A 25392-nucleotide genomic window follows, 5' to 3' on the forward strand; every position below is an offset into this window, starting at 1 on the left:
TCTTTGATTAAGTGAGGTGGAGAGGCAGGAATGAGATCACAATATCTACCTCAGCCAATCAGAGGAAGCCTAGTATTCACTGATAAAAAAATACAAGGCTTCCTCTGATTGACTGAGAAGCCTGACTCTATTTTGTTCCAATAGCAGATGGGAAGTTACCGTACTGCTGCAGGAACACAGTGCTGTAGTGTACCTGAGTAGAAAGCTTAATGTACATGAAAAGAAATAAGAAGTGATTGAAAACGAATGTTTAGCTATAAAATGGGCATTGGACGCACCAAGATACTATTTGTTAGGGAGCCATTTTGACCTGGTGACAGACTATTCACCTCCGCTGGTTTTGGGTTCTACATGATGTTTCTTTCACAGTAAAACACGGACCAGGTACTAAGATAGGAAATACAGATTCACTCTTGCTGGGGGCTGGAATATAGGGGTTGATATGTAGCAGAGTGTCTCACAGGGAGCCTGGAAAAGTCTTGTTCAGGATTTGCACATTTCCCAGACTCCTTTCTTACACCTTTGAAGACATCTGAGCCTTTGTCCACTTCAGGTTTTGCACCTCTCCCTTTTAGGCAATTTAAGCTCACCTGGAACACCCATAGTCAGTACTCTGCAGTCTGGGGAGAGAAGTGATCATGCCTGGTGCAGTTAAAGGTTAGTAAAATGCCAACACTGTGGAGGTTGACAAGCAGTAGGTTAGGTAGGGTTGTCAATGTGTAGTAAGTGCTTAGCCATTGCTAGGCTTTGTTGAAAGTTTACCTCTGAAGCACTGTACAGAGTGATAGCACAGTGGGAGTTTGGCTAGCCATTTGTCTGGGTGATTGAAGGTGGCTGGGGGTCTAACATAGATAAGATAGGTAAGTTGCACAAATGGACCCCCCCCCCCCTGTTTGCCAAGACCACAATGGCTAGTACCTGTGCCTAAAAAGTTTTCTCAACCCAGGGAGAACTACACCCAAAATGGATTGGTGTATAGTGGCTGAGGATATGTCAGACCAAACTTTGGAGTGCAATAACACAATTCTGTAGGGCCTTTGATGAATGTTCATAAAAACTTGGTTTTTCAGTGGGGTGTGTTTTTTTTTTTTTTTTTTTTTTTTTTTTTTTTTTTTTTCTATTAATCCACCTGTTTAGCTATAGCACATGCGTCTTCAAAGGACTGCCAGCAAACAAATACCTTAGTGGTAAGTAATTTGAACATGGGTTTACTGAAAATACAATTTTCAGATTGACCAATGCCAGTAACTGCACAGTAAATATCTCCCCCCCCCCCCCCCCTTCCTTACATGCCACAGGGGAGCCTGGAAAAAACAGGCACGTGTGATACAACTGAAAGTGGATAATTACTGGCCAAAGTCCAGTCATCAGATCATTTAAAATGACACCACAAGCTTCTAGTGCTTTGCATAGCTTCCTCAAAGTCTCCAAATATCTAGAATGTAGTGTGAGTGCAAGGCTGCTCTGTCCAACACAGCAAGAAAAGCATCTGTTTGTTGCAGCCAAACACAATGGTCTACAAATAATTTTATATAAAAGATAATGTTATACAAAATGGTAAACGCATGTTAAAATCCTAGATCACTGAAGATGCACATGAACATGCATCGCCTTGCGGAGAAGGCATAGAAAATGCACATATACAACTAAGGGCCGGTTCACATCTGTGCCATCAGAGATCGCATGTAATTCGGAGCGCACTGTTCCAAAAATTACATGCGATCTGTGCGGTGCAAAATCAGCCATACAGTTTGCATTGCTGAATTCGTACCGCAATCGCACCCAACATGCACAGGACCCTTTTTTCGGTCTGCAGCAGAAACGGATCGCATGGTGGTTCACACTAGTGCGATCCGATTCTGTGCCAACTTGCAGATCACACTGCGATATCTGATCTGGGGGTGTCAACTTTTAATTGCGTATCGCATATGGCAGCTGTATATTCGCAGCCTTCCTGCATTGCAGAAGTGTGAACCGGGACTAAATATGGTGATCTAATTCTCCCCCCATCTTACAATGCACGGGGGAGAAGATGCACCACATAGCTAGGATTTACTATTTTTTTTTTTTTTTTTTTTGTATACCATTGTTTTACTGCAACAAAGTCCCTTGGGAGACTCACTTCTTGCTAGTCTGTAATTTGACAGTAATGAACTAATAGCACAACAAATTTTTTTTTTTTCTACGCAGACTTCGAATTTTAATCTGTAAGGGTGCACACATGCAACAATGCACCTGCATGTCAATACGATGTAAGAACCCCAGCAGGGATTCCCACAATTAGCTGAAAGAGGCAGCACCATCGAATGTAATGGGAAGCTGCCGACTCCCACAGATAATTGCAATTAGCCAGAGCCCTTAACATGCAGTACTTCCAGGTAGGCAAATCTGAGTCCCCTCTGTAGAGATTCATGCAGCAATGAAACCTGATAAAGCTTCAACTCTTTCCCCAGTCTTCTAAAACGCCCTTTTTATACCAGGGTGCCTTGGCAAATGGCTAAACAATTGCCCCAACGTTGTATATAAGCCAGCAGGTGGATAACGTTTGCCTTTTAGTTATACAAAGCCACAAGTTTTCATTGTGCACCATTACAACCTTTTCAGTTGCTGACATCCTAACAACCAATGCTGTCCGCGGTTGATGAGGATGACGTAAGGCGCCTGCACAGCCTCCTTGTTTGCCAATCCCTCTGTCAGCACTGGGATCACATTGGCAGACTGAGGAAGATAAACTTGGGGGGGGGGGGGGTTTATATACTTTTAGAATAGAGTGCCCTGAGATTGGGCAGAATTTTAAAGGGTGCCTTGACTGAAAAGTTTGAGAAACCTTGTTCTAAAATGTTAGTATGCTCCCTCAATGGGGCAACCTCTCTTTAAGATTGTTTTCCATTGCGTTTACCAACCAACGGTATTGTGGCATGTAAATACCAACATGCCACTTGGTGATGATCGTAACAGTTTTGGCAAAGTTAATTAATCAGTAGATCTGCAGAACATGTAGTAGAGCATTCAAGCCCACAAGTACACTTCAGTACTATTGCTGCTTCGGAGTAGCACATAGCCACATTCCTAAGGTAATGCTACTACTTTATACATTAAGTTCAAACTAACAGGTTCACTTGACCTCCCCCCCCCCCCCCCCATCATTATGTACATTCGCCAAAGCCCTGAATATCACGCTTTTTTGAGGTAAGCAAATTAGGTGACCCCCCCCCCTTCAAAAAAAAAAAATGCTGTTTTCACCCGAGCAGCTGCCACAATAATGGCACCAGTCCACCCACCCTCTAAATCCTTACAGGGGGGGAATGTCAGTGGCCTGGCATATCCCCATTCAAGCATGTTGCATTGTATCTGGTACAAGATGGTTGGAGCCTGGGTGTATGTGCTTTTATGTATTGGGTAACAGTGTGGTAGCTGCCAATTACTGGAGTCCATGATACTGACTGATAGCTCTTGGAGAAATGCTTTTGCATTCAAAATCTATAATTGAAGAAACTACAAGTCCAATCATGAATTGTGGTGTTCTCAATGGGACTATAAGGGTTCAGATGAGCAGGTTCATAGTCCATTAACTCTTTCAAACAGCCTGTACAGGCAAGAAAGCTGGAGGGAGAGTGCAGAAGCCTGGCACCGCTCCCACAATGCAATGCTTTGCAGGCTTCGGAGGGGGGGGGGGGGTAGAATGAATGCACTTGTTATGAGGTTTTTTTTTATCGCGCAAAAGTGAAGTTATTTAAATGGCTCATTGTGAGAGCTAATTCTGGTTATGATTAATCGCATTATATTATCATTGCTTGGATTATAATGAAACCAGTCCTAATTTTGCAACCCATGTTTTAGATAGATGGGTATGCCTAATGCATGAAATTATGCTATGCTAGAGCATTAGTGTGCAGTTATGATGCTTCACTAAATTTTCAGTAAAATGGGTTTTAGTACATTTTATCATGTGAATGCAGTAACAAATATCATCACATAGTCCTTGTATCTGCATAAGCACTGACTCGGAGCTGTTTGGGCAAAGTGGCAGGCTTACTTTAACAACCCCCCCAAACAGAAAAAAAGTGTAAAACATTTGGAAATCTCCTGGTTTACTGCATTGAGACCTTTCAGTGTGGCATATTTTCTTTTGACATTCAACAGAGTGCAAGAAGTAAAAGTTCTAATTCTTCAGGGTATGTTTATATGCTCATCCAGAATCCTCAAAACTCTGAACAAAACACAATTGCAGCATCTGGTTGCTCGTCTTGCCTGCCTATTGCCCAGGGAGGGAGAATGGGAGAAAAATGTAACCTAGAAGTCCTGGTAGCTATTTGTAGCCTGGATTGTGAAGATCGTCCAACATTATAAAAAGTATATTGTATATTTTTTCTTTAGCCTTACAGGTTGTACACCTGGACCTTCAGCGAAGTGAAAATACTATTGCACATAGGACCAATGAGTTCATGACTGAAAAGCTGGTTGTAAGGAGAGGTGAGCCATTCAGCATGAAAGTCATGTTCAACAGGCCTGTGCAACCTGAAGACGACCTGAAATGGTGGACTCAGACAGGTAATGTTTGGTAGAATTCAATGCTATAAAAATACAATATGCAAGCAGATAAAATCACAATGTAGATCTGACTGAGGAGGGCAGGGAAAGTAGTCCTGCCTGTTTAAATTGTAGTGTGGGGTAATTCCATTAAAGCAAGAGTTAAGAAAATAGTTTGATGTGGACAAATATTCTGGTTATAAGTGCCTTGAATGGGAATTCATCTAATTTTGGGGGGGGGGGGGGGGGTTTCTTACAGAAGGAAGTATCTTCAAGATGGGATGAAAAGGGAAATCTCCTTAGATGGATCCATAGAGTAAAAAGAACCCTAATGGTGTTTACGCTTCCCTACTCCCTATCAAAACTAAGTTTTTGGCTATCTATGCACTGTAACGAATAATCCAGACATTGCTTAAGAGGCTGGTTTTGATCTTTGTGCAACCTCAAAGTATAACTAAAAGGACTTTTTTTTTTTTTTTTTTTTTTTGGAGACTCACCCTCTTTGTCCTGTTTACTGTTAACTTTTGTAAGTGAAAATCCCAAATTTTGGGTTGTTCCCAGGAGGGGAATCTTCCAATGGGGGCACTAGTTATGGTGACCTGGGGGTCCCTAAGGAATCCCACCCCCCCTCCAGATTGCAGGAATTTCCTCACTTCTTGTTTGACTATAGGACAGGAAGGGGAAGGGAAGAGAATCTCTGCAATGAGACAGTTGGCGAAAAAAAGACAGGGATTTGAACTCCCTCGCTCTAGCCGAAATAGAGTTTTGCCTATAGTTCTATTTTAAATGTTCAGTTTTTTGTACTTTTAGTATGGTCTCAATGAAAGTTCACCTTTACTTAGAAAAATGTGCATTTAACACTTTCTAAAGTGATGTAGCAGGTTTTCCAGGCATTGGGCCTGCCATGGTTACTGGTGACATCTTCAGCCCATTTAAGCTGAATACCCAAGTGTGAGATTTGAGTCAAGGACCAGTCCGGCATCTTTGGTTTGTTTTATATTGGGAATGAGTGGGATACTCCTATGGGACACTTTAAAGAAAAATGCCTTTCAGCGCTGTCTTGACACTGGCTGGATGCCGACCAATGCTTGCTGGTGTTTGAAAAACAGACTTGCTGTACTGTACTTGAAACTTAACTTCTGACACTCTGGTTAGCTCAAAAGTCCTGGACTGTACTGAGAACTCACTTCTGTCCTGAACACTGCTCCCTCCAGTCCTGCCTGACTAAGGTAGCTTCTGTAACTGCTTCTGCTGCAACTCAACGCTGAACACTTCAGGGCCCACACACTGGCACCCCCTCTACGCTTCAGGATCCTCTCACTAGGCACCCCCTCTACACTTCAGGGTCCACACACTGGCACCCCCTTTACTCTTCAGGGTCAACACCAGCACCCCCTTACTTGGCTCCTGCACCAGCTAGCTCCCGGATCCCTCTGACCTTCTCAGGAGTGGTCCCCTCTCACTAGGCAGACCCCCAGGGGCAGTTTGCAATACTCACAAACTGGGAATGCTTTCCTGAAACTGGACCCCTTCTCAGCTCCGCTGGTCCTCTGCACTGGATCCTCTCTGCAGCTCAGCCTTCTGTCCCCTCTCAGTAGGCAAGCCACCTGGGACACCCGATTCCTCTGACAGGAGGAGAGACAGCCATATTCTGGTGGGAAACAGTCCCAGGAGGGAAAGATGCTGCGTCATGTGCTCCCCTCAAAATTATACCTACTCCCAGAATGCTGTGCGGCAAAATCTGCCTTTCTGGGGTAGATGCAGGCCTGAGTGTGCCATTGGCTGGGTTTCCTTCCTCCACTGCCCAATGAGAACCCTCTCATGGAGCACAGTGGGGAGACTCCCCAGTCTCAACAGCCACACCTGGGAGACATGACAGCCCAACTGAAAATCTTGGCTCTGATAAGCAGACAAAGCCCACTATACTTTACTAGCACCTACCTTGTAGGGTGCTACATCGATATACAGACATGCTGTTAAATGACAGTGGGTGTAGGGGAGAGGAGAGAGTATCGGAGCAGAGAGTAGGAGGCATGCTCCTATGGGTGAACTTGTCGTGTAGTTTTTTTTTTTTTTTTTTTTTTTTTCTATTAAGATCTACCTGGGTATGGGACCAAGCTCATGCAACCCATAAAAACATGCTCTAAAATATCCAAGACATTTGAAAATCCTACTTGAGTGCCCTAAATAAAAAGGGTAAAGCATAGTCAAACCAGTCATGGTGAGGTGGGCTATTACTGAAATCTGATGACCAGTCCCTGGACAAACCTACAGTAGCTGTCAATATATCCTTTGCCCAAATGCTAGTCACTGACCAAGCAAAGACTCATGGTGTCCCCTCTCTTGATCAGATTTGTGAATGGCCAGGCCTCCCTAACAGCACTTACTGATATCCTAGGATCTCTCATATGATCTTTTTTTTTTTTTTTTTTTTTTTTTCTGCAACTGTCCCTGTTTGATCTGTGCAAGAGGATGGAGCCCAATGTTTAAAACGGGGGGGGGGGGGGAGGAAGTGCACAATTAAATTAGTATTCAGAAAAACAAGAATTGCACTCATAACCCTAGTGGGGTGTGCACCGAACGGCATTTTAAGACAACTGTTGTCCTGGCTAGAGATGCAGTACAGTTGGTATGCATGAAAAGTCTTCACTTCCCAGTTACCAGCAGACCAGGGAAAGCCAGGCTGCGCACACCAGCGTCCCATGCCCACCAATTGCCTCCAGGGCTCTATGGACAGAAGATCCACGAATGGGCTGGTAGCATGAGTCACAGGCCCTCCCACACAGTACTTGGCAGGTTGTCATAAGGATGTGTTTTGAGGGAATCTCAAGTCTGCTGGCAACTCCTATTCAAACTGTATAAATGCCTTTTATGCCCCTGGGATATACAGTGGTGGGTTTTTTCTTTTTTTTTTTTTTTTGCTCCAATTGAAAAGCTATAGTTTAATGCAGAATATTAAGTGTGTATGTTAACCTCAATTAACAGAATCGCTGTTAGTCTTGTAACTGTTACTTGTTAACAGGCCGATCAAGCTCTAAAATAATACTCGGCTCCAATGAAAAATCTTGGCATGCTACCTCCAAAACCAACAGTGACCACTCCATGGTAATCGTGATCAACTCACCGGCTGATGCAGCTATTGGACGTTACCTTGTGGGTTTTCGGAGCAAGAGTGGACAGAGTGATGTATACAACAGCTGTGGAGATTACATACTGCTCTTTAACCCCTGGTGTGCAGGTATGTGCAAAATGTATACATCTAGTTAATCACTCTATACTATGTAACAGCTCCCTGGGTTATTTACTTGGCTTTTCCCTTGTCTATGCTATGCTGACCATTTGACAGGGTAAGAGGGAGCAGCAGAACCTCTCAATGTCAGAAACCACTTACCCAATACTCCTTGTATTGGTACAACAGGAAACCTAACAGTTAGCATTTAAAGTTGTTGTAAACTTCAGACCTAAAATATGAAAGCTTGGCCCCCTATCATGCTTTTCATTGAGACAAGTATTCATTGAGACGAGTACACACTAAGTGTCACTTCTGTTTGCTGCTTTGTTCCTCTTTCAGCATGAAATCGCTTCTGACAGGTTTTCCTGAAACTATGAGGGGGTGAGTGACGGCCTACTTTAAAGGATGCCATGATTTAAAAATGGGATGGGGGTGGAGAAAAGCGGGCCCAATCCATGTGCTCTTCATTGCAGCCACCAATGTAGGGAACTAGGAGGAGATGACAAAATGGTGTTGACATTACGCCCCCCTAGGTCAGATGGGCTAGATCAAGCCCTGTCACTGTAGTAGGGTCTAGGTCTACCACTGCAGAGATTCAGCCATCAGTTTACCATACAGGTGCGTCCTTTAGTAGCCTGTCGAAAGAAACATCTAGGAGTGCTTGGGAGTCCTTTCACACTGGCTTTTTGGTCAGCGGACTCCATTTTGCTCAGCGGGGATCGATTCCCCCGCTGAACAAGCGGATGACAGGTCTGTCCTTGCTCACTGTGCTGAGACAGATCTGGCAAATCCTGCCCCCCCCCCCCCCCCCCACGTTCGCCTCTGAGAGATCAGATGAAAACGGACCACCTGTCCATCTTCATCCGATTCCCCCAGATAGATGGAAAATAGGGTTTCATCCGTCTGATTTCAGACAGGGTCAGATAGCAGCGGGTGTCAGCAGACATGTCACCACTGACATCCACTGCTCCATAGAGGTGCAAGCAGACCTGATCAGGAAGGACTCTAACAGGACTACGGAGGCAAAAAAATCTTAGTGGCATTTTATTTTGGATGGCATTATACCTAGAACATTGAGGATCCAATCAACCACAAAGTATGTTATTGTTTGAATTTTTATGTCCTAATTACTTGCTTGCCTCCCCTAGATGACCCAGTGTACATGAAAGATGATGCTGCAAGGAAGGAGTATGTTCTAAATGAGAATGGAACTTTTTTTATTGGAAGTGCAAGTGAAAACCCTCCACAGCGACACTGGGATTTTGGCCAGGTAGTGTGTGTGTGTGTGTGTGTGTGTTCCAAATCTCAATTGGTGTAACTGCTTTTAAAGCAGTGTACAAGAACACATAAGACCTTAACCAACCTGTGTTTCAAAAATTGTAACAGTTGGCTATGCCAGATTCCCTTCTTGGGTGGGGATAAGATATTTGGTTCGTGCTGCCCTTCTAAAAAGCCATCTGTGAGATTGGGTTTTCAGAGGGCAAATGACAGGTGTAAACAGTGTTAAGCCTAAGGCCCCTTTCACACATGCTGTCCGTTTGTCCGTTTTTCATCCATCCGTTGACGGATGAAAAACGGACATCAATGCATCTCTATGTAAAAACGGATGACAACTGATGATCATCAGTTAACATCCGTTTTCATCCACTTCCATCAATGTCTGTTTTTTTGAACGGATGAATGCCCTATTTTCCATCCGTCACAAAAACGGATCGGACGAAAAACGGATGAAAAACTGATGTCAACTGATGACAACGGACGAGAAATGGACGACAACGGACGAGAAATGGACGACAACGGACGAGAAATGGACGACAACGGACGAGAAATGGACGACAACGGACGAGAAATGGACGACAACGGACGAGAAATGGACGACAACGGACGAGAAATGGACGACAACGGACGAGAAATGGACGACAACGGACGAGAAACTGAACGGACTGTGTGTGAAAGGGGCCTAAATGTTGACCCAACATTCTTGAATGAGTACCATTCCATGGTAGTTTGCCAAATGTTTTTACTGCCATCTGTGTATGAGCCAATCATGCTTGCTAATGCCCACAGGAATTTTCAAACTTTGTTTATAATCCCATAGAGATTTCACCAATCATGTGCAGATAGTGTTTTTACGAAAATTGAGAGCATTCGAGGGGGAAATATTCCCACTCAACATTATGAAATGATTGACTGACTGAGAAGTCCAATCAACTGGATTCAGTAGCCTGCAAAAAGCTAAAGAATTTGAAAACCAAACGGTATGATTTACTAAAGCGAAGATACCATTGGATTGATGTTGCAGTCAGCAATATCAGGTGAACAAATAGCAATAGCAGCCAAGTATAGGTTAACTTTGAGCTAAGTCTGTTTTCAAATAAAGTATACTCATCCTGCCTTCTAGTCTCCTGATATCAAGTATTTTTCTCTCCTGCACCAGATGCACGTTAACCTGAATCTGGCAAATGTAGCCTACTGAATGGTTTAGGGCCAGTGTTGATGGGCATTTGGCTGTAATTGCAGGGTGCTTTGAACGATGTAGCACCAGTTGCTTTTTGGCTTTAATGTTGAACTTGGTAAGGAGGTAGGAGAGGTTGGGTCTCAAATACCACAGCAGATCAGGACTCCTCAGTCAGGACCTTTAAGCCCACCTGGCAACACTGCAAGCATGTTTTTCAGACTTGGTGCGTCCTCCAAGCAAGTCCCCCAGGCCCTTCTGAGAGAAGCCTTTATCATGGCTCTCTTCAGCAAGGGTCCTCTCCTTGTCTTGGCTTTCTCCATACTAGGCAGGAGAGCCTCAGGACCACCTCAACATGTATAGCTCCCAGACAGGCTTCTGGGCCTAAGCACTGTTGAGCAGCACCTCATTGGGCATCAGCCTAAAGCAAGAGCAAGCATGTTCCTCCCCTAGAATGCACCAGTGATCGATTGTGGTATCTTTGAGATCATTCAGCTTTTATTGCAGGTGCGTTGACCTGTTGGCTGGCCTTCCTTGGGTTACTTTTATTCTTATGAACTTACTGAGGGAGAGAAGCAGCCATCACCACTTATGCCATTCAGACCATTCAAATCTCGCCCGGTTAAGGAGGCACTGGCTGAGATTTGAGCCATGTGTGGGCAGGCTGAATGTTCTAAAGATCAACTTTGGTACAACCAGCCTTCCAGTTTAACATGCAATTTATTGCTAGCTGCTAAACAATCACTGTTCTCCTGCTGGGGATGGCTTTGATTGCAGGAAAGACACTCCTATAGCCAGCTAAGTCTTACTGCTGTTGCTTGATATGTGGGTCCACATTCTAGCGGATGAAGTAGGATATAACCGTGGAGAAAACCTGATAAGATGGTGTAAGACTTCTTATAAGCTGTGGTTTATGTTCAGTCTAAACATGGCAGAAAATTTGGGATGAGCCATTACATGGTGGTCGGGTTTAAAATGGAACAAATTGAAAATGTGTTTCTCAGTTTTTATTTATTTTTTGTGGGTTTTTTTTCCAGTTTGAAAAAGGCGTTTTGGATATCTGCTTAAAAATGCTGGACAGTAGTATTGAGTACAGAAGAAGTGCTACTAAAGATGTCTCTCGCAGGGGAGACCCTGCCTATGTGTCAAGAATACTAAGTGCTATGGTGAGTACACTGGCAGAGCCTAGCCATAGGGAACTGTACAGCTGCTCATAGAACTGAAGCATGAAAAGAAAGGTAGGGTCTAAATGAAACTGCTCCAGTGCTGTCCCCAACAGACTCTCCATTCTTCGATCAGCACGGCTTCTTTGCCCACCAGCCTTTCAACCTCTAGTCCTTGAGCCAAGGGCATCAGATTAGCGCCCCCCCATGGGCTCTCATAAGAATACTGCAGAGAGCAACACCCCCCCCCCCCCCTTTGCAGCCTTCAGAGAAAGTAGACCCATGTAATGCAAAGACACCTGCAACATTGTGTGCTTAACTCGACTCATTTGGGTCCTTTAGTCCTCTATCAATTGTTAATGCGATTAGTATTTCCTATAAAATACATTTTTGCTATAGAGCTCCATTACTCATCTGGTCGCATGTATAATATGTAAGCCACACATTCTGACACTATTGTCAAAAGTGGGCAGGACATGGCCAAACATCAATTGTTAGACTGACTGAACTGTCACTGTTTTGAATGGATAACTGTCTAGTGCTTTGTCCAGCTGACAGTGCAGGGGCCATGTTCGCACTTCTGGCCCTGGAATTGTAGCTAATTCAAAAACGCTGCAATCTCCTTTCATATTTGCAGTTTGACCAGAGACCACCCACCAGGTTTTAATTTTTCAATAGGCTGCATTTATCAAATGGTGCTGGGCATCAGAGGGGGACACAAAGTCTCAATGTACAACTGTGGTACTTTTTTTTTTTTTTTTTTTTTTTTTTTTTTTTTCAGCCTTTGAATTCCCTCCTCTTGCGACCTTGGACTTTTGTGGCTATGACGGCATTGTATGGGAGTGTACACCTGCTGCAGTTTCAGTGTGGTGCATTGCAGCAGGTCCTACAACTGAATGGGGCCACGCCACGTTGCAAGGCAGTTGTGTCATGGCTTTTTTTTTTTTTTTTTTTAAGGGGTTAAGACAGGCAGTGAGAAGGGGACATAGTGCCTGTTAAATGACCTCAAAATTGAGCCACAGAGGACCACTGTTCAGAGGGAACTGCTAGTATAAAAGCCCTTATAGATCATTCCCTCCCTCAGTCTGACTGCTGTTTTTCCTTGCTTGTTCCTTTATGTTTAAGCTAATTTCTTTAGCACTCTGCTCTCTCCAAGCAGCATGCTGCTTGCACTGCATTGACGAGATTTGATGCTTGTTTGACATTCTACACAGCAGAGCTCAGACCCCCCCCCCCCATTCACATCTGAACGACATGCAATTTGACATGTCAAATTGCATCAGAAGTTGCACCCTATTGTCAGCAATGGCATTTTTCAAATTGGTGTGACGCTGCATTGATTAGAAAGTCGTTTCTGCACTACTTTTGGCAATTTCGGGTGTGACTTGCATAAACATCTGAAGCCCCACTAATGTCTTCCAAGTCACACTGCCATGCGGCTTTGAAATTGTGTGGGGGGGAGGGGGTTTCTTCCCAGATAAGTCTCAATTCCAAAGCCACTGTCAATGTGACCGAGTAGGAGCTGACAAGCAATCGGCTTGAGCAATGTAGGACACTACAGTGTATTATAAAGAGCTTTCAGAACAAGTTTTTATAAAGGGGGGGGGGGGGGAGGGGTTGTGACTGGATGGGTCAAGAATCCATACAAATTTAATACTACAGCGACTTGTAGTAGGTAACTATTGAGCAGTACAAGAGGTCATCTTTGCAGCAAAGATGGAAGATTGTAGTTCTTCACAACAGTAAAGACCAGTAATAAGACGTTTGATGTCCTTGTCACCAAAGCTGAGCGTTTACTAAAGGCAATGTGTAGAGGCCATATTGGAGATGGTGGCAGTGTTGACCTCCCAAGTGTATTTTAGAATATTGTATCTTGTAATGTGTTGTGGTGCATGCTGGACTTCTATCATGCATATGTAGTGTCATAACTTGTGCAACGGTGTGAACTATATGGATTAAGTCAACTAATTGATTTTTTTGGATCCTGCTCTGAAGGGTCTGCTGTAGGGCCACGCTTAAACTGTAAGTTTGCCCATAGTAAATGTTTTAAGAACCTTCCACCACCTGACTTCATGCTAGCATTACTTCATAGAGGTCTCTTCGGATTTTGAATATTATACTGGGGTTATGCCCATCCCATTTTAAACTTAACCCCCCCACTCCAAAGTCATGTCCTAAACCTGTTCCGTTCGAAACTTTATAGTCTTAAGCAGAAAATCCTAAATTACTAATTCTATTAAAATGAAGATTTTGTTACATGTGTGGGGTTTTTCTTTTTTCATGACCTTCTTTTTTAAATCGCATAGTTATGTTGTGAATGGTAGTAGTTGCAGGCAACAGGATGTATGTGTAACATTTACGCTTTGTTTTTAGGTTAACAGCCCAGGTGATAACGGAGTTATTGTTGGAAACTGGAGTGGGGACTATAGTGGAGGAGAAGAGCCCACAAAATGGAATGGCAGCATTGATCTTCTCCGTAAATGGAATGAAAGTGGACCTGTCAGATATGGACAGTGCTGGGTGTATGCAGGAGTCCTTTGCACAGGTTCATACACATTTAACACAAGCCCTGCACTAAAAAGCTGCACATAATCGGTTATGGTGTAAATGGGAATGGGGGGGGGGGGGGGGGGGGAGACACTAAAAGCCTATTGGTTTGTGCCTGTTGGCAATCTTGGCATTTGTACAAAAACATGGTTTGGGCTTCAATACCCTTTCAAAAACTATCTGAAATGTATTGATGAGACACAGATGCCCCTTAAAATGTTTGCTATGACCCAAAATAAAGCTAAATACAAAAGTGAACCAAGCAGGGTTCCACTTTAAACATGGATTTTTGTCTCCTTGAACATAGTTTACCTTCCACTAACCCATGCTTTCTACTTATGTTCCCATTTTATATGGATTTACTTTGTGCTGTCTTTTCTTAGACTCTGGTTATTTACATGTTTCTTTTATTAGTGCTCCGATGCCTTGGAATCCCTGCACGTGTAGTCACAAACTTTGCTTCTGCTCATGACACTGATGGAAATCTCACTCTTGATCGGTACTTTGATGAAAACGGCAGAGAATTGCCTGATTCAGCTGACAGTATATGGTAAGATGGGATCTTTTTGTACTCTGGGTATATAACTTAAAATACAATATATTTGATGTTGCATCATGTAGTAATGGTGCTGTACACAATTTCCTTATCAGTTTATGTACACAATTCTACATGGTGACTCAAGATGAGGGAATTCCTTAACTACATGCAACAAATTTATACCTTGGTTTAGGATCACATTAAAGTGGTGCAGTTGCTAGGTTTTTCTTTTTCTATCCATTCAGTGTTATCTAGCGGAGCTTTGCAAGAAAACCCAAGGGCTGCAAACATGCATGTGAGGTTAATGCCTTGCCTAAGGGTGTGCTGACCAATGACCAGGCAGAAGCTGCAGTCATGTGAAGAATCCACATTAAGGCAGACCCTGACTCAGAAATGAGCTACTTGTGTGCAGCACTAATGCAGAGTTCCTCTAAAGGATTTCTTGTCTCTACACACTTGTGTAAGTGTATATGTTGCATTTGGAGGGCCATGCAAAGCCACTGCCTGCTCCACCAGTCCAGCATACCTCCTGCCTCACTTCCAGTAACAGAATAGGGTCCAGTTAAGCACATAGCAGACCCCATAAATGCTTGGTAACGCTTCTTCCCATACCTAGTAATCAGGCCTTGGATTTCCATAGCGCTTGACTACTCCAGGTGACTGGAGGAGAAGGGTCATCTTGGCCTTGGACCACCTTTTTATAGTGGTGGTGCATACCCCATAGTGCTTTTACAGATCCAGGTTCTTTAGGAATATTATAAGACCAATATACACACCTTAAATTACTTTAGACCAGGCTTAATACAGTTGAAACAACTTTACTGATTGTTCAGTAGAACACGCATAAACATCCTAAACCTAATTACACCTGAGGCTGCCCCCAGGTTATCTCAACAGGTAATCGGAATAGTCCATACTTGGTAAGGCTCATACAGACGTGACCTTGGAATGTTCTGATTTAGTCAGATAATATACATAGGGGTGAGGGGTCTGGACCCAAACGATGCCAGCAAACACTGGTGCCCCACCTGGGCAGCCACGCTGGATAAACTGACAGTAGGCCACCTGCCTACATGCTCAATGCCTAGCACCTATCTTAATACATTTTGTGTGTTGTGTTTTTCATGCACTTCTATCTCTTTATACAGAAAATTTACAGGCTTCCTAATAGTGTTTTAGAATGCATTATCTGCATGCTGGTAACTTGTGTAAATGGACTATTCAAAGGTGTGGAAAGATCATCCATGGTGTGACAGGCTAACATTTGACTCTCAGGGTGGGAGCCTTGGCATATTGTGGGCTCAAAAATAGATGACTGTTTAGTCTTTATTGCTGAGTAAACTTTTTTTGAGGGGCAGGGGTTTAGGGATACAGTATACCCAAACAAGACCGCATCAAATCTGGCAAGGTTTAGTAACCTTCCTCTTCCAAACCCAGGTTTATTATAGCTTGTTTGCCTTTCTCTGGTGGTGGTAACCTCTTAGCAGTCAAATCAATCCAATTGTTCTGGAATAGAAGTCATGGTTTAGATCTTTGCTTCTGTATGCAGTATTGCATTGCAATGGATCTCTGTACATTTAGGTCATTAACCCTTTAGTGGCACACAGGTTCCTTAATTTGTGAACCGTACATTCTTTCAGTATCAAGAGGCAGCAATTTCTATCCATCTTTCACTGGACAATTTCCAGCACAGAAGATTCCTTTTGAAGATGTTCCATCTGGTCAGCCTCTTCCTGGTCAGATCTATGACCTTCCAGCAGGGCAGATGAAAACCACACATTGGGGCCAATCTGGGGAGAGCCTAAAAAGGGAGAGAACACTTTGGAAGATTAGTCAAAACAAACTGCCTTCCTTCAGCTCACACCACTAAACAAACCCCCAGCGATTGGATGAGGTGGACAAACATTCATAACCCGGCTATTGGTCCTTCCCACACTGACTTGGACCCCATTCACAGGAAATTTTGGAATTGCGGGCAGAATCGCTATTTTGCCCACAATTCCAACTCCCTTCATGATGCACAGTAAGAATGACACCCCAAACATGAATTCTGCCGCAATTGTCATCAGACAGGCTTCATAAATCTCATTAAGCTTGTCGCCCAAAACTGAGCAGCAGCTGCTTTTGGGCAATAAAATGTGCATAGGGCTACCCTATGCACAACGTGCAGAAACCTATGTAAATCAAACTTTCAGATCTCGCAGGAACACTCCTCCTTACCGCAATGTGGTGTCTGACTGGGTCCTAATAGCATACCTCCCGACTTTCGGAAATGGAAATGAGTGACACCTATTGGGCAACATATGTAGGCATAGGACACCCCCTGCCATGCCCTCCGTAAAGAATTGCACAAATGATTGGGTACACACTAGTACTTTTCCACAATTCCTTTTTATATTGGCCTTTTTAGACCCTGTTCACACTGGGGCGATCCGACTTGCCGGGGCGACCTCACAGGTCGCGGCTCGCACCGTGACCTCGTAGCGGCCGGCACGGACTTCATAACATTGAAGTCAATGCAGGTCTCCCCAAAGAAGCTCCTGACCCTTTTTCTAAGTTGGAGCGACTTGTGTCGCTCCTATTAGAACGGGTCCACAGCTTCTCTATGGCAGGCGACCAGGTCGCCCCAGTGTGAACGGGGTCTTAGAATTTACAAATGCAGCAATTTAGAAATTGGGGACAGGGTTAGCACTGTAAAACACTTGACCAGACATGTCAATATGCTGAGCTTAAGCTGGCCATAGATCCAAGTTCAGCAGGGACTGGCCAAACTTGAATCAGTGTAGCCACTCAGGGAAGCTGATCTGTCCAACTGCCCTGTTGGATAACTGCCATTTGATCAGCAGCTGTAGAGCTGATGTGTATTCGGGGGGGGGGGGGGAGAGTCTCCCCACTGTCAGAATTCCATAGCACAGAGGGGAAGGTGTGTGTGTGTGTGTGTGTGTGTGTGTACCACAAAGGAAGCAAGCAATTTCTAATACAAGTACACAGTGCAGCAGGCGCATAATGGCTATGAAGTGTTGGGGTAACAAATGCTTTTGATTCTGTAAGCTTGTAACAGTGTTTAATAACTGTGCATGAGGCCAAAACATGACTATAAAGTGCAAATTGTAAACATTGACTTTATGCTCATGCAAGCTTTCAAATTTATCTGCTTTTTTTTTTTTTTTTTTTTTTTTTATGGGGAGGGAGAGGAGAAAGGGGACAATGCAGAAATATTTAAAAATGATATTCCTTTCCCTTTTATAGGAACTTCCATGTGTGGGATGAAGGTTGGTTTGTCAGGAAAGATCTTGGATCCAAATATGATGGCTGGCAAGTTGTGGATGCAACGCCGCAAGAAAAAAGTGAAGGTGGAGGAAACCATGCGTGTTTTTTTTTTTTTTTTTTTTTTTTTTTTTTTTCTGGGGATGCTTGGTATATAACCTTGATCAAATCAATCAGGAACCTTCCTGATGTGCTGAGATTTGTCTGGTAGGCTGCAGCTTTGTATGTAGATTAAGCAGATGGGGAGAGTAAAGCCCCGTACACACGAGTAGAAATTCGGCCGGGAAATTTCATCCGACCGATCTGCCGATTTTCGGCTTGTTAGTATGGTGCTTCCGACAACCGACTCACTTTTCGGCCAAAAAAATCCTGGTGTGCAGGCTATATAATTTGTCGGCTGTCAAAACACGACTTTTTTTTTTTTTTCTCCATCTCATTAATACAGATTTCGATGGGGAAAAAATCTTATGAGCAAGACTAGGCATGCTCAGATCAAAGAACACAAAGAAAGCAATCCAACACATGACATCACTTCTGAAGTAGAACTCTGTCATGTAGGAAAATTTGTGTGCAGTCTAGAGCACATTCCAACCAGACACCTCTCTGGACAAAAGACGGACGACCGGTCGGCGTAAATTCGTTGCGTGTGTACGAGGCTTTAGTGAGAACGCAGAGTTAAAAAGGGGAGACTGGCTAAAATGTACTTTGGGCTTGTTCACATGTACAAGGCCCTCTGAAGAGTGATGGTAAGTGCCATGCTATCACATGCATTGCACGGGGGGTGGGGGGGGGGAATATAACTGCATCTTAACCACCTGGTTTTACTGCCTTAACATGTCAATGAATCCTTAACTGGTTAAAGTGGACCTTGCATCTAAAATAAGTCCACTAGACATGAATAGTGAACACTAATCCATGTGGGAAGGAGAAGTTAGACAATGTACTACCTTCTCTGGTTTGTGCACCTAGGCAAGGGTTGTGGTTTTCACAGGTTCTAGGGAGTCAAACTCCCATTTCACTAGGAAACCCTTGCCAGCCTTGTGCTACAGTGTTTTTGCAAGACTTGGTGTGCTAATCCTTCCCTTGGATCTTGACAAGAGAACGTCACACCCTGCACCACAAACTGGAGGAAAGGAGTAGAGGATATCTTTCACCAGGGGGGAGGAGTTGTCCCCACTGCTTTTTTTTTTTTTTTTTTTTTTTTTTTGGGACACTTAGACTTTGTACAGAGACGTAAAGTTTAGAGGTACAAGGCTAATTTGGAGCCCTCTACTAGCTCTCCATCTTGGCCAACCTAGGACACTGTTGTAAAGCACTAGTCTCACACCCATGCCGAATATTCTACTCAAGTGAATAGGTAAGCATGGCTTCTATTGGTGACATGGGGTATGGCCTTGCTGGTAAACTGCATCTCTAAGTAGCTGTCTAAAGTCCCTATTTGAAGAAATCCCTGAATTGGCAGACCAAGATCCTGAATCTGGATCAAGCCCCAGATGGAAAAGGCCCCCATTACCAGGCCACTTAATGCTGCTTTTCAGTGGATAATAAACTGACCTATATATATATATATATATATATATATATATATATATATTAGTAATGGGTTTGGGGGTTACTAGAATTGCTGCTCAGCAGCTGAGGCTAACGGTCAAATTTTCATTCCTTGGCCAGTTTCTCCTGGTGACCAGGGGACCACTGCCCTCCATATGCAAAACCTTTAGCAGTGAGTAAATTGGCTATTTGCAAAGGGCATCCAATGGCTGCAAATTGGAAAACTTGATTCTCAGCAACTGGGCCACTCATTACAGGCTATAGCCACCCAACATAACTTTGACTACTTTAGTACTCTATTGGTGAAGACCCTTAACATTCTACTTGGTTTATACTTGTTAGGTTCGTACCGCTTGGGACCATGCTCCGTGAATGCTGTCAAGGAAGGTGATGTTGACAAGCCATATGACTCTCCTTTTACGTTTTGTGAAGTGAATGGCGATCGAGTAGACTGGTTAGTTTACTCTAATGAGCGACGAAGAATATACACACAAACTAGTGCAATTGGAAAATTTATCAGCACCAAGGCAATCGGTTCAAATAAACGTGCTGACATAACCAACAGCTATAAATATACCGAAGGTACGTGTGGGGGAGAAATCTGATTTATTTTAAAGGGCTTAGTAGCACTGATTTGATTAAACTTGGGCACTATGCCTGCTCTCTACCTCGGGCACTGTAGCAGTCCTATGAGCAGCAATCTAATTTGATCATCACTCCCTGCAGCAGGAGGACCTCAGTAGCTCAGACTGCTGTCCCATTTGTGTAGCACCCTCCCGGCATAGGATGCGTGAAATTAGCTTTTTTTGCTCCTTTATTTATTCAAGAGCAGTGATCATCTGTTCAGAGTTTCACAGGCTAGGAGATTGTTTGCTTTCCCCTGTCTCTGGAAGAAGCTTGGAGGGGGGAGAGGAGATGCAAATAACTGATTCCTGCAGAGGAGTGCCCAGAAATAGGCTGGGATGGTGACAGTCTGAAGCACTGGAATGCAGAGCTCTTTACAGGTGGGTTCCAGGTTTGAGGGGCTGCTGCCTTTGGGCATTTCATGGACTATGCAACTGTTTGGAGGCCCCAGTGGTGTCAGCCAAGGGCCTGTATGCATTGATTCGATTGCAGGGCCTCACCATAAGTGATCTGGTCTTGGAAGGACTGGATCCTGTCTGGAGGTAGCTGTCCTGGGGACTTGTAAGACCCTAAACTGATTCCTGTGACTGTTTAGTGTTGGGGAAACTGCACTGAATACGAGCAGTTGTGCACTGGCGCAAGGTAATCAGATGCCAAAGAGACTTTCCTCATGGTCTTCAGCTGTGAGGCATTAGTTGCTAAATGCTTCTAAATACTAACTGTTTTTGGGTAGGTAGCTTAACTTCGCTCCTGTTTATCAAGTTCTAAATCTTAGCCATTCCCCCAATGTCAACAGTTTTTGTACTGTTGTAAAATTGCTATCTCAAAAATTGGTACAGGCAAGGTGGCTGATGTAAAGCTGCTTAATCAGAGCAAGGGGCAAGTTTTGCTCCTAATAAAGCTGCTGGAGCCCTGATATGTTGAACTGTCACCAATAGGGTTGCTAACTATACATAACCGGTTCTTACTGGTACTTGGTCCCACCCGTGGATAATTATACCCCTGCAGAAGGCTGTTGCCAAGCCTATGTACACATGTCCTGCACTAGAACCACCGTATGCAGGCGTACAGAAACGCACCTGGGCTGCCTGCATGGAGGAAATGCACCAAATTCTACTCAATGGGTTTAGTTGCTTGGGTGCAATGAGAAGACTGTTGCAGGTGTTCACACTTGAGCCTTTTTTAGTTTTGAGGTTGCCAGCCAGTTTCTCAGTAATTGTCATTAAAAAATGTAAGGTGTTGGCAACCATGGCCACTAATCCCATGATTTAGTACTGATCTAGGTTTCACACTTCTCTTCAAAACAGACTACTTGTGGCACATATAGTCTAACATGGAGCCACAAGTGGTGCATACAGCTTGTCAAATGAGAGGTTGTACACACAGTCAGGGCCATCTTACCGAATGGGCATGCTGGGCAGTTGCCTGGGGGGCCCCAGCGCCCCAGCCAAGCATTCCTGTGTGCATCCCACCACCGAACTTAGCAGGTGGCAAGCGCCTGTCGGCCCTGCGCTGCTGTCAGGCCACTTGGGCCGTGGAGGGGGAGCCTACAACTGCAGGAATGCCTGTCCACCTCCATGGGAACAGGCGCGTGCACACACAGGACAGTCGAGTCTGACTCCCACCCGTGTTTGTGTTCACCGAACGCAGCCGCCCAACTTGGAAACTGTCATTAGCCTGGCACTGCTGTACCAATAAATATTGCCTTATCAATATAATTTTGCATTTTTATTCTCGTGGGTGATTGTGTAGGCAGGGCCCCAGTGCACTGCATTGCCCGGGGGCCTTTAATGCTTTTAAGATGGCACTGCACACAGCCATATTTAGGTAAATGCCAATGTGTTGTATCTGTGCACATTTTGCAAGATGTATTCCCTGCATTCAAAAATTCTGCAGTCAAATACTCAAAGCCCATGTAAACTGCAATGAAAGACCTGTACAGCCATTCACTCCCATGGCAGGCTGTATGCATAGTTTGTGGGGTGGTATCAAGTGTCTCCCATTGTTCAGAATTGCCTTCACTCGGTCTTATGGGCACCAGGAAGAAAACCTTGCCTAGTGAGGTAAATGCTTTCTTAACCTAACACTGGAATTAATTTATTTATTTATTTTTTTCAGGAACCAAGGAAGAGAGGGAGATTTTCAATAAGGCAGAATCCATCTGTTCCGCTGCGCTGTCCAGAAATCCTAATGCTGCTACTATTGCACTCATTGCCCTCTCAGTCAATGACACAGAGCCATTGCCAAAACCAGATTTTGAGGGTGCTTTTACACATAACGACCCCCAGGTTGGCCATGATGTCACTTTCACACTGATACTGAGAAGTACAAGTTCTGTCAAGATGGGTCTACAACTCAAGATGACTGCTACAGCCATTGTATATACTAATGCCCCAGTGAAGGAGATCCTAAGCAAAGCCCAATCTTTAACTCTGGAACCTAAGGAAGGTATGCTTTACATGGTTGCAGACCTGTATTTTATTGAAGGGGAAGCCCATCTAAAAGTACAATTTTAAATGTGTTGGGGCCCCTGACATTTTTGCCTTTAATGTTTGGAGGATGCAGCCAGAGTAGAAATCCTACGCAATGGCCACAGTAGGGATCCAGACTTGGCAACCCAAGTATGAAGACCTAAATAATGGGTCATTAAATATATAGGAACTCAGGCTTGTCCAGCTCGCTACCACTAGGGATGATCGAACGGTTTGGGTCGACCCGAACATTGACTGTTCGAAATTTGGCCGAATTCCGAACTTTTACTGAAGTTTGGAATTCGGCAACCAGAACTGACAAATGCAATGGGACAGGAACTGGGCTTTAAAAGCCCATGATTGGACCAGAACCATCAGTAAAAGCCAATTGAGGGGGCAGGAGGATGCTAGGAATGTGATTGGTGTGACTAGGGGGTTCAGAGGCCAATCGGTAGTGAATACGCCCCCCAGTATATAAGATAGCCCCGCCAAATCTCTAGCATTGTAATACAGGGATGTGGAAGCAATTCTGTTACTCCTGCTTCAAAAGTGTCATTTACCAATATTAGTGTGAGGAAAGGGATATCTAGTGTAGTTGGGGTAATATTTTCCACTATAGTTAGATTTAATCTAGTTTCTGTAGGGAAAGTGTTAAGTGTCAGGGTGACTGTAGTGTAGGGTTAACTGACTCTGACTGCTATGGCAGTGTGACCAAACTCTTCCATGTCAGTGTGACCGCCATAGAAAAAAGATCATTTGTATTAGAATTGCAGTAGAGCAGGATAGTGGCTTTGCTACTTTCACACCTGGCCGTTTTTGTTGCAGGCGTTTATTGGGCTTTTTAGTGGACGTCTTTGGAGGCAGGCATGACATCTGAACTTCTGTGTAGGAGTGTATATATATATATATATATATATATATATATATATATATATATATATATATATATATATATATATATATATATATATATATATATATATATATATATATATATATATATATATATATATATATATATATATATATATATATATATATATATATATATATATATATATATATATATATATATATATATGGTTTTGGCTTTGGCTTGTCTCTAGTTTGTTGCATCAGGAGTATGAAGGAAGTGTATTTACCTTCAAGAAGATGGATTCAAAGTTAAAGCTTGGGGGGAGAGAGAATCTTTTGACTAGAACGTTGTGTATTTGACGGTGTCCACAACGATACAAGTTTGTTACCGCAATCTTCTTGAGACACTTTCATTTTTAATAGTTCCAGAGAGCAAACCATGTGTAGCTGAAGGTGTCGTTGGCTTTAATTGGTATCAAGCTGGTCCCAGACCTGGTGGGAATTCTGTGATTTGATACAAAGGTGTGAGCAGGCCCAGTATTGAGGCTATGTGGCTACAAATTTTGTGCTTATAAAGGGTTCTTGCGAGTCTTGTGAGGGAAGGGTATGGAATCCAAAGTGGAGCAAAATGGGAGTACAAGTACCATAAACCAAGTACCAAGTAACCATAGTACCAAGTACCATAAACCAGAAAAAATAACACTGGGATCATGATTCTCCCTAAAAGCAGTCACTGAGTAGCTTTAGAATGGATTTGCACTCCAGGTATCTATATTTTCTGTAAAATACATTAAAGCTTTTTTTTTTTTTCTTTCAATCTTAGAGAAAAAAATACCTTTTTCCATACCATATGCAAAGTATGAAACTGCAATAACTACAGATATGATCAAAGCTGTTGTGCTGTGTGAAGATGAGAAAGGAGGTAAATTACTGATGGAGTCAGTAATGAAGCTGAGGTCCCAACCCATCGTGATAAAGGTATAACAACTTAAACTTCTGTCAAAGGGTCAGTCCACCCAAAAATGTGTTTTGCAATGAAGTTAAATTCCCGAATGTCATATCTCCAGAGGCAAAATACTGTCCTTGAATTACCTGGTCTATACACCTGCCATTGGCACTAAATGCAGTGTGTATCCAAAACCCAAGGGCTGGACCATGCAGGAGAGTAGTTTCTAAATGGAAGAAGCCATGAGGTGACTCAACACGTTATACCTATAAATGGATCCATTTTTGGGTTGAATAACTTTTATGCATTCGTTAAAGCTGACTTTTTTTTTTTTTTTTCCCCTCCTTTGCTCCTTTACAGACAACAGGTCAAGCGTATGTGAGTCAGCCTCTCCATATAGAGATTATTTTCACCAATCCTCTACCCCAGGACATTGACAATACTGTTCTGACTGTGGAAGGCAGCGGGCTGGTAAAAGAGCCAATCCATATTGAGTAAGTGTGAATATATAATACTGCATAGGTCATACTAAGATTAAAGGGGAAGGTGCCTATTCAAATGGAGGCAGAACTAGAACCTTCAGGCTATCCTCCATACCCCCTGCAGCTATGCCACTGCTTATACCCGTTAGATGCGCAGTGTGTGGGGTCTTTTCTTTCTATGTATTAGAATTTTTGGATACCCAAAGATGATTTTTGCTGTGGGAAATTTAAAGCCAAAGAGTGATATTAGTGTGTGGCTAATGTCCTTTTTATCTCCTCATTTGGTGGTTATCTCAATGTTCCTATTGGAACAGTGTTTAAATATAGCTATGCAGTCTAAAACACTAGTGTCACCACATTGCCCAGCCACAACTCTTAAACACTTTGTGCCACAGACTAGGGATGCAGCTCACCCTTAATGACCCCCCTCCCAAAAACCGGAAGGTCTCCTGAGTCCTAACACTTCAGCATATAGCCATGAGATGATGCATCCTTTCATCCATAGATACCATGATCAATCTTGCATATCATGATCATAAGTTCTGTTCAGAAAAAAACAAAACTCACAATGGTGAAATGCCATCGTAGACTTAAGTAATTCAAAATGTGTCGACTCGCATGATTGGGATTCCAGGTGGCTTTGTTTTTAATGCTTTTTAGAATTTAATACCATGTGTGCATCCAAGCTCCAGTTTCAAAACTTGATTGTATACACAGCCTCTACTGTGTTT

General features: G+C 43.4%; 1 protein-coding gene across 1 annotated transcript in view; it reads left to right on the plus strand.

Annotated features, from left to right (window-relative positions):
- Positions 1-636: 636 nt before the first annotated feature.
- LOC309567355 (uncharacterized protein) overlaps positions 637-25392 on the plus strand; it is a gene marked incomplete at its 3' end in the record, with an annotated part of 126964 nt that continues 102208 nt past the window's right edge. Inside the window, exons 1-12 of the mRNA XM_082272770.1 lie at positions 637-657; positions 4378-4551; positions 7553-7768; positions 8911-9032; positions 11255-11383; positions 13754-13925; positions 14342-14477; positions 17715-17818; positions 19626-19865; positions 22026-22355; positions 24057-24211; positions 24540-24673. Coding sequence (XP_082128896.1) covers positions 639-657; positions 4378-4551; positions 7553-7768; positions 8911-9032; positions 11255-11383; positions 13754-13925; positions 14342-14477; positions 17715-17818; positions 19626-19865; positions 22026-22355; positions 24057-24211; positions 24540-24673 — 1931 coding nt within the window. The 5' untranslated portion in view covers positions 637-638. The remainder of the gene's footprint in view (positions 658-4377; positions 4552-7552; positions 7769-8910; positions 9033-11254; positions 11384-13753; positions 13926-14341; positions 14478-17714; positions 17819-19625; positions 19866-22025; positions 22356-24056; positions 24212-24539; positions 24674-25392) is intronic.

The sequence above is a fragment of the Pelophylax lessonae genome (assembly GCF_965119305.1).
Source record: "Pelophylax lessonae genome assembly, chromosome: 11".
In the NCBI taxonomy this organism is placed as follows: Eukaryota; Metazoa; Chordata; class Amphibia; order Anura; family Ranidae; genus Pelophylax; species Pelophylax lessonae.